Raw genomic sequence first — 9,980 nt, forward strand, 5'->3', positions numbered from 1 at the left:
CGCTCTTCCGATCTCATATATATATATATATTTGTGTGTGTGTGTGTCTGCAAGTATATGTGTGAGTGTGTGTATTTTCATATTTCCTTGTCTTGGTATCACATGATAGTTGTAAACAAGTGTCGCAGTTATACATGTGGTGTCATTCATTTGCAATCTTCTGTGAAAACTGCTGCTGTTGGTGCCACATAAAATGCACCCAGTACACTCTGTAAAGTGGTTGGTATTAGGAAAGGCATCCAGCTGTAGATACCATGCCAAAACAGGCAATGGAGCTTGGTGTGGCCACCTGCCTTACCAGCTCCAGTCAAACTCTCCAACCCATGCCAGTGTGGAAAACAGTTATTCCATGCCAGCATGGAAAATGGATGATGATGATGGTGGTCATATCTGATCATAAGGATATCATTCAACTATGGTAGTAGCTGAATAATATTTTTTAAGGCTGCAATTTACTCACACACAGCATTTATCAGAGCCTGTCATTAATTCAGTTCTTAACCAATTGGAAAACCATTGACATTTTTAAAAAGGACTGGTCCCTAGCTACAGTTTGGCATTTAAAAAATTGAGATTTGATCCAGTAGAAAAAAGTTTACATCAAAATTTGTAGCAACATTATAGGAGAGTAAGTAACGCCACCAATCAAGTTTAGATCTGAATAACTTTTTTATTTTAAAAGCAAAATATATTTATCTTAGCTCCAATAATAGAAGAAAACATAAAGAATTTCATAGTTTTGGTCGCATACAACAAAAATTTGTATCAAAAAAGTTGTGAGGTAAAATATCATGAAAAAATATAAGTAAGGCAAAAAATTGGATTTAAGTATAATTAACTTTTTGTATTTTAAAAACAAACTATATTTTAATTAAGCTTAAATGATAGAACTCAATTTGAGGAATTTCATGGCATGAATCTCATGCAATGAAGTTCTAAAAGAAAAATGTTATGAGTATTTGTTTCTCAAATTTAAGGGTGATAATATATTTCTATACGTTTCATGGATTTAGTTCTATAAGGGGACTTTTCACATATGTCACTGGTATCATTAAAGTAAGGAGAAGATTATCAATGGCACCATGAGGAATTTCATAGTTTTCGTCTCATTAAATTAAATATTTTTTTTATTGTTTTTGTATTTCAATTAAAAAATAAAATTTGCACACTCATAAATCTTTCACATTCATAATTTGAATTGACAATTAATCTACATTCATATTTTAATCAGTTGCCTGTTAATTGCTCTATTTTTCACTCTTCTTACTAGGCTTGTTACTATATAGGTCATAATACAATTTCTTCTGCAATTTATAAAAGGTTTTTTATCTTGAAAATATTCTTTATATTACAATTAGTTTCTTAATTAATTTTAATTAATTAAGGATATATTTTTCAGATAAATTATTACATATTTTTTTTTGCATGTTTTTTTTTGTTGTAATTTGTTTCAATATAATTATTATATATTAACATAAAACAAACACTCGATTTTTTAATAATAAATATCGCTTGCATGCTTTAATTTTAATGTTACTCATTATTGGTGGGGTAGAATTGAATCCAGAGCCTTGGATTAATAAAAAGGATAATGATAATAAGGGGAGGGGGTAATCAATTGGATGATGAAGAAAAGGAAACATGCTCAAGAAAAAATCAATTGACATATTATTAATTAGCATAATAGCATAGCCTGAAAAAAACATGGATTACATGGGAAAATGCCAGCAAGAGAGATAATATTCTTAAACTTATAAACCTGGAAAAGTAAAGGACAAGTTATTACACTTGGAAAAGTTCAGGATAACTTATTACATCTGGTAGAGTACAGAACAAGAACATTTTTACTTAAAATATTGCAGCTAAGGATAAAATTTGAATATTAAAAATCATGTGATTTCTACTTACAAAGTAACATTATAATAAAAAAAAAGGTATCGTCATTTTGGTAAAATATTGACACACTAGAATACTTAAAAAATGTTTTATGCAAAGTAGAATAATATATCTGGTAGGCAAATTCATTATGTAAAAAATAGGCATTGGGTCAAGACTAAAAATGTGAAGACTTGACCATAACTTAGGCAATAACTCAAGCACATTTTACTGTGAATTTGTTGTTATAGGTAGATTTTACTGTAATATATAACTAATTTTTGTATTATCCTATTTATTGTACTGACTAATTATGTACTGCTATTATTTTTTATAACCTATTTTCTAATTATTAATTAATAATTTTAAAAATTGATTTTTTTAAAGTGCAAAAAATATTTTGAGTTATTTTTTAAATTTTAATAGAAGTAACAAGTAATAACAAATAGAAGTAATAGCTTGTAATAAAATTTTTAATTTTAATATAAGCTAATATTTTCTAAATATTGTATTTTAAATTTTCTTAGCTGCAATATTTTAAGTGAAAATTTTCTTGTTCTCTACTTTACCAGATGTAATAACTTCTCCTGGACTTTTCCATGTGTAATAACTTGTCCTTTACTTTTCCATGTTCACATGCTTAAGAATATTATTTCCCTTGCTCACATTTTTCCATGTAATATTACTTTAGTTGGAAACAGGTGAGGATTTTGGCCACAGGAAGAGCATATGGTTGTAGAAAATCATATCTCAATAAATTCTGAACAGCCCATGCAAGCATGGAAAAGTGAATGTTAAATCAAGATGTTGATGTTGTTATTGCTACTGTTGTCTTCCTCATTGCCTCTGTTACTATTAAACAATTAAGCATTGACTTGTATTCTAAACCTGATTCACTATTGTATTAAACATTCATTTCAGCTCCCTTTGTGAAGAACTACGGTCTCTATTCCAAGCTCTCTGGTCTGGCCAGTCATCCGTTGTCAGCCCAAATGCTTTACTCCAAGCTGTCTGGGATTATATTCCAGCTTTCCAAGGTTATTCACAACAAGACGCACAAGAGTTTTTGAGGTAGTGCAATTGTTATTTCCAATTTATTTTAACTACTGTTTACATCTATGAGCTCCAATTAGCAATTAACCCTGGATCTGTTGTACACACCTTCCCTTTTAACCCTCTTGTTACCATATTTTTGTTGAAATGCAGGATGGGCCAAAGGTCACACACAAAATAAGTTCTATATGCTCCAGAATTGTCAGACATGCTTCACTTTTTCTAAAACTGAATAAAATAAAATGATGATGAATACACACATACTTGAACAACATAAATGTGATATAAAAAAATGCCAAATGTTTTGGCACATGACTTTTGGCCCACCCCCTATACTACCTTTATTTCAATTAATTTTAGAAATAATGAAGAATTTAGTAAAATAATCTTGTCAGAAGTTGGCTTACCAACCACATAGTTTCAAGTTCAATTCCACTGCATATCACCTTTAGGAAGTATCTTCTACTGTAGCCCAAGGCCGTCCAAACCTTGTGAGTGGATTTGGTAGGTGGAAAGAAGCTTGTAGGTGTGTATCTTTGTGCACATGTGTTTCTGTGTTGTGTTTTTGTTTGACCTCTACCACCGCTTGACAATCAGTGTTGGTTTGGTTACATCCTTGTAACTTAGTGGTCCAGCAAAATAAACCAATAGAATAAGTACCAGGCTTTAAAAAAAATTTCCAGGGTCAATTTGTTTTGCTGAAGACCCTTCAAGATGGTGCTTCAGCATAGCTGCAGTCCAATGACTAAAACAAGTAAACGACAAAAAAAAAAAGGGATAAAATTTTGATGGCAGCCTCAGGTGAGTTACTGGATACATGGACTGATGGAGTCATACAAAATTTAACCTTTTTGTTACCGTATTTCTCTTGAAATACTCTGCATTTGACTCAAATTTAGAAAAGTAACTTTGTTGTTATCCCAAGCTGGTGTTTGGAACATAAATTAGCACAAAATTTTGAAAGGTTTTAATTTAGACCACCTTATAACAGGGAATTTGTATATTTGTATACAAGGTGGGGAGTCTTAAGTGAGTTACAGAACTCACAGACTCATGAGGAGGTGACACAGTATTCAACCTCATTATTAATATTGTTGTTATATAAGGCGGTGAGGTGGCAGAATTGTTAGCATACTGGACGAAATGCTTAGCAGCATTTCACCCGTTGCTATGTTCTGAGTTCCTCCCCACAAAATCCAGGCCTTGCGTCTATAGTAGAAAAGATTATTATTAAGGCAGCAAGCTGGCAGAATCGTTAGCACGCCGGGCGGAATGCTTAGTGGCATTTTGTCCATCTTTATGTTCTGAGTTCAAATTCTGCCAAGGTCAACTTTGCCTTTCACCCTTTTGGGGTTGATAGATTAAGTACCAGTGAAACGCGGGTCAATGTAATCGACTAGTCCTCTCCCCACCAAATTTCAGGCCTTGTGTCTTTAGTAGAAAGGATTATTATTATTATAATTATTATTGAGTGAGAGAGCAGCACATGTCACCAAAGTGACACTGGGGTACAGATATACGAAGCTCAATATACCCATCATGACTACCTGTCTGGTAAGGGCACACAAGCATATGTGCATGACAATGCATGACCTTGCTGGTGGGTTCTAGTTAGAATTTTATTCAGGTCAGGTAGCTCATCCTGCTCAAAAGGTCACTGGATAAGGGTTGTTTAAGGATGTTAAACAAAACACCCATTTTTCCAGAGGTGAATTATTCAAACCTCAAAGAATTCCTCTCAACATGTGGCTATGATACTCCCTCACTACTTCTGCTCATGATCAGAGATGCACATATATCATCAGCCGTTAAGAGACATACTCAATATTTATGGTCAAACAACTGACAAGCAGATCTGTGATATTGAGCAGAATATTTGCTGTAAGCTCATCTTTTATACCTAGGCAAAACGGGTACATGATAACATTTCCAATCAGTTAAGATTGCATTAGGCATTATTATTTATTATTATTATTATTATTATTATTATTATTATTGTCATGGAAATTTGGTGCTCCATAAGTTGAAAAAGTATTTGAAATCTTTTCAGCCTTCTAAGGCTCCATGTTTACATTTTTATTTTTACCATTGCATTTCTGTGATTGTCAGGACTGCGCAGATAGTATTTTTGTGTAGAAACACCCCCTGCAAAATAGGGGATGCACATCAATAATTTTTGAATTTTAACTACTTTCGGCAAAAGCAAATATTTTGCAATTTTCTGTACTTATCTAAAGATGGCTGATAAAGAAGCCATCATAATGTTTGACAAACGAACATCCTCCTTGTTAGAAAAATTGAAAATGATGAAAAAATTAAATATAAGGATATCAATGACGTCTCCAGCTATCACAGCTAACGCCTTGCCAAGATTAGGGTGCTAACCATTATCTGGTTAGTGGTGACCATCTTGGCAGGTTCAGAAGATGAAGTCACAATATTGGAGGTCAAGAAACTACCTATGCAAAACTGCAATGCAAGCCGGACCATATCGACCAGCTGTCCAATCTAATTGATCTCCTGGATGGTACTCACCTGTTAGTGTTCATGGAGTATAGAAAGACAAGATACCACATATGTGGATCTATAAAAGTCCCACTGCTGCAACATTACAAACAAAGACAGACTTTTAATTAAAACGTCATCAGACATTTATAATACAATAAGAGGAAAATTCTGAGCTAGTGAGGGGATTTTTTAAAAATCAGTTGATGAAAGGCTGTTGGAAGGGCCTTTTAAAAATTTTCATCAGTAGAGAGGCCAAGTACTTCCAGGCTTCTCAAAAATCAAGCCGAGTAACCTCCTCTTTTTCTTTCTCCAAGTAGCATGCCTGTGCTGAGAAGTGGGGTCTGGAATCAGCTTGAAAGTAAGGTCACTTGCTCAATGATCTCAGGTCGCTTGATTTGGATGTGGCTGCCATTAGTGAAACAAAATCTCCAGAAAACATGCTCTAACATTCATTTTTGAGGACTATGAGGTATTTTCATCTTGTGGTCTATTGGGAGTGGGTGGCAGTGTAGCAGTGCTACTCTGGAAATCCTACTTTTCCAAGTACAGGCTATCTTCCTGGACTCAGATAGTAGGGTGGTGGTTCTGGACATGAATGGCAGTGAAGGTGGTGCCTTTAGATTGATGGAGCTTTATGCCCCAACAGGGGCAGGAAGGCCAGATTTCTTCAGGTGTCTAGAAACATTCTTGGGAACGTCTCACACTTTAGTACTAGTGGGGTACTGGAATAGTATTTTGGACACATGGAAGGACTGTGTGGGTTTAATACATAGCAAAAGTGGGTGTAAAAACCTCGGAAACCTGCTCAGGACTTTCCAGTTTTCTGACAAGAACTGGCTGGATTTCCCTGATGTGCCAGTGTGGACCTGGAGCCAGTGGGTTATCCAGATCATATTTAGATAGAGTATTTGTTAGGTCAGAGGATAGGAATAGCATAGGTTGTCTGCAATTTAAATTGGTCGGCTACACAGATCACAAATTTGTGATATGCTCAGTCACTTAGATAGGACCCGTAGACAGGGACCTGGTTACTGGAAGTTGAATGCCTCCCTACCAGCTCACAAAGACTACAGGGACTGGATTAGTGAACTAGTTAAGCGGCAGTTGATGGTGGCTATCAACAACCGGTGGTGGATCAATCTGAAGAGAGCAATTAGCTAGACTCGATAGTGTTTAGTAAAGATTTAGAAATAGATTAGAGGGAGAACTAGTTAGCAAACTAGAAGAGGCTATTAGTAAAAGCATTGTGACTGACGTGTTAGTGGCGAGAATGGCCCTTGACCATTTCTTTGAGGTGAAACACAAAGGGTGCATTGTTGGAGCTAAGACCTGTGCACTAAGATACGAAGGAACTAAAGCTGTCTGATAGGCCCAAATGGTAGATGCGCAACATGGAAACAAAACCACAATCAAAACTTTGACGGATCAGGATGGACATGTGCTACTCGGTTCTGAGCAGATGTGTGCAGCTTTCCAGTAGCGCTTTGTACGGCTGTTTGGGGAGGGTGATGGGTCAACGATGGTAACGAACTTTATTTCGTACCTAGATAGCCTACCACGGCTCTCAGTAGTGGATGCAAGATTCTGCGGAAACTTGATTACAGCCACAGAAATATGGGAGGTGATGAGCGATTGCACAAGTCACAAACCACCAGGTTTGGATGGTCTGCTCTATGAATTCTATGTTTTCATACGAGATTTGTTTAGCAGCCTCTTGGCAGACATCTACAGTAACTGGCAGCAGAATGGGAGAATTCCCAGTGCTGTTAGCCAAGGTGTGGTAACGCTGCTGAGAAAGAACACTGACAGTGGGGACATGCTAGGGAATTTTCAGCCCATTACTCTGCTAAACACAGAGGTGTTAGCGAAAAGGCTGGTGCTTGTCATTGGTAGTCTGGTCAGGGAGACACAAACATGCACAATCCCAAGCAGGTCTATCCACGATAACCTCCACCATATGCAATACATCTTTGAGAGGGCTGGGACTAAAGCTGGCTTCAGTGGGGCCCTGATCGATTTATTTCAGTCAAAAGCTTTCTATAGGATTGACCAGTGCTACTTGGAAGCTGTCCCATTTTCAGAGACTGCATTTCTGCAATGCACAGTGGTACCTGCTCGGTGGTCAAAGTAAATGGCCACTTTTGGAACCACTTAGCATCGCACATTCGGACCGTCAGGGCTGCCCACTGTCACTTTTTCTGTATGTGCTGGCTTTTGAGCCACTGCTGTGGAAGTTGGAACAGTTAAGAGGCCTCCCTTTTGCCATTGAACTCGGGAGGACAGTGTCTGCATACACAGACGACATCACTGTCATGGTGTCAGACACCTCTGAAATGGAAACGGTTGGCTCCATTATAAAGGAATATGAGTCAGTTGCAGGGGCCAAAATCAACACTGACAAGTCCGTAGAATTGCAACTGGGCACCTGGAGAGGCAGATCGATGCCGTTGGATGCTGGACTGATGAAGCAGTTAAACTGCTCAGGGTCTGGTTTGGTCCAAGCCTTCAGGTGGATAAGAATTAGGAAGAGGTGACGAATGGGGTGGCCTGTCTTACCCAGAAGTGGGCAGAGAGGAAGTAGTCTCTGAAAGGTTAGGCAGAGGTGGCAAATGCCAGCATTCCCTCTGCTATTATTTATCATCTGACCGTTGTGTCTTGCCCCAGTTACTACTTGATTAGATTGGAGCGTATCCTGTTTATTTTCTTGTGGAAGGGACATATTCCAATGGTCAGGTGGGTGGTCTGCTGCCAACTTCCTTTGCATGGTGGTTTAGACAAGCCATGGCTTTTAATGCATAGAGATGCACCCAGGTTGCGCCATCTGCAACAATTTCTAGAAGGTGAACGTGTATGAGCTCCATTTGTGAGACACACCTTTCCACAGCTTGTTTCCTTGACGGAGCTGCAGTCCTGGGTAAAGGATAAGCCGAGACTTTTTTTAACAATCATTCCATCTTCTGTAAACCCCAATGCATTGTCTGTCTTTGTATTGTCCCCCTCATCTTTCACCCTGGTGGCAAATAAAATAAATCATTATTATTATTATTATTGACATTGACACCAGCACAAACACGGACAACAACAGCAACAAACCAAACGTCAATGGTTTCACCTTGGCAGCGAAGCAAACTAAAGAAATTATTGATTTAACAATTAATGAAATAGAAACTGCAAAGGGGTTGTTTAGGAAGGAAGAAAACAATGTCTTCCTTAACATCCCTCAAGAATTGATAAAGGAGACAAATCAAAAAAACGGTCATATACAGGACATTGAATATAAAGTGAAAAAAAAGGGTAGAATGAGCCACTGAACACTGCCCGTTTGGGATAAACTTTACAGGCACGGCTGTTCCATCAGCCAGGCCTGCCCAAGGTGTGTGCAGAGCAATGAAATCATTTTGCACACCCTCGTCCAGTGCCCGAGCATTGCTGACCTGTGGGTTTACGCCGAACACCTGCTGTTGCATGTAGGACAGATCTGGCTATCAGCTGAATCCATAGTGAAGATTGCCCCACCGCCTTCTTTTGGTCGGGAGAGGCAGGCAATTTCTATTTGTCTGGTGGCTTAGCAAAAGAGGTAGTATGGTGGACTTTTTTGAAATGGCTGAAGTCAGACACTTTCCTCTTAGGCCAAGCCCTCATCAACTTCTCCAAGTTTCACTTGAAGAGGGAAGTGTTGCCTTCTAAGAAGTTTATTGAAAGATGGATGAATCTTGGAAGAAAGGTCAGTGTGAAAGGACCAATTCTGAGTATACACCTGTAAAAATAAAAGAAAGGCTCTTGCCCTGTTGATCAGGCACCTGTGGCTTTTGTGAGTTTTTCTTGTTGCATGTCCTTTTATGTTTGTTTATATTAAATAAAAGAATAAATTATTATTATTGAGTGAGAGAGCAGTGCATGCCATCAAAGTGACACTGAGGTAAAATATATGAAGCCCAGTATACCCATCATGACTACCCATCTGATAAGGGTACACCAGGCGCATGCATCACAAGCATATGTGCGCGACATAGTGATCTCATATCAAGATAAACATGACCTTGCTGGTGGGGTTCAGTTAGAATTTTCTTCAGGTTGAGTAGTCCATCCCGCTCAAAAGGTCCCTGAATAAGGGTTGTTTAAGGATGTTGAACCAAACACCCATGTTTCCAAAGGTGAATTATCCAAACCCCAAAGAATTCCTCTCAACACATGGCTATGATGCTCCCCCACTATTTCTGCTTGTGATCAGAGTTGTAGATATCATCAGCCACTAAGGGATATACTCAACTGGTTAAGTTTGAGCAACTGACAAGCAAATCTGTGGTATTGAGCAGAATATTTGCTGTAGCCCATCCTTCACACCAAGACAAAACATGTACATGATAAAACTTCCAATCAGTTAAGATCAGGAGCCATGAGAGCCACTGTTCAGGATATTTATTATTATTATTACTTTATGTTTGACTTTTGCTTTGCATTTGTACAAGTTGGCTCCAAGTCTCACCCAGAGACCTCAAGAGACAACAAGTTAGAAGTTCATGTTGGTGTTATGCCTAGGGTGC

At 37.8% G+C, this 9,980-nt stretch overlaps 1 protein-coding gene across 1 annotated transcript in view; it reads left to right on the plus strand.

Moving 5' to 3' along the window:
- The window catches only part of LOC106870769 (ubiquitin carboxyl-terminal hydrolase 44-like), a 79,470-nt gene that overhangs the window by 38,050 nt on the left and 31,440 nt on the right, over window positions 1-9,980 (plus strand). Inside the window, exon 7 of the mRNA XM_052976154.1 lies at window positions 2,797-2,946. Coding sequence (XP_052832114.1) covers window positions 2,797-2,946 — 150 coding nt within the window. The remainder of the gene's footprint in view (window positions 1-2,796; window positions 2,947-9,980) is intronic.

This window comes from Octopus bimaculoides, chromosome 23, assembly GCF_001194135.2.
Source record: "Octopus bimaculoides isolate UCB-OBI-ISO-001 chromosome 23, ASM119413v2, whole genome shotgun sequence".
In the NCBI taxonomy this organism is placed as follows: Eukaryota; Metazoa; Mollusca; class Cephalopoda; order Octopoda; family Octopodidae; genus Octopus; species Octopus bimaculoides.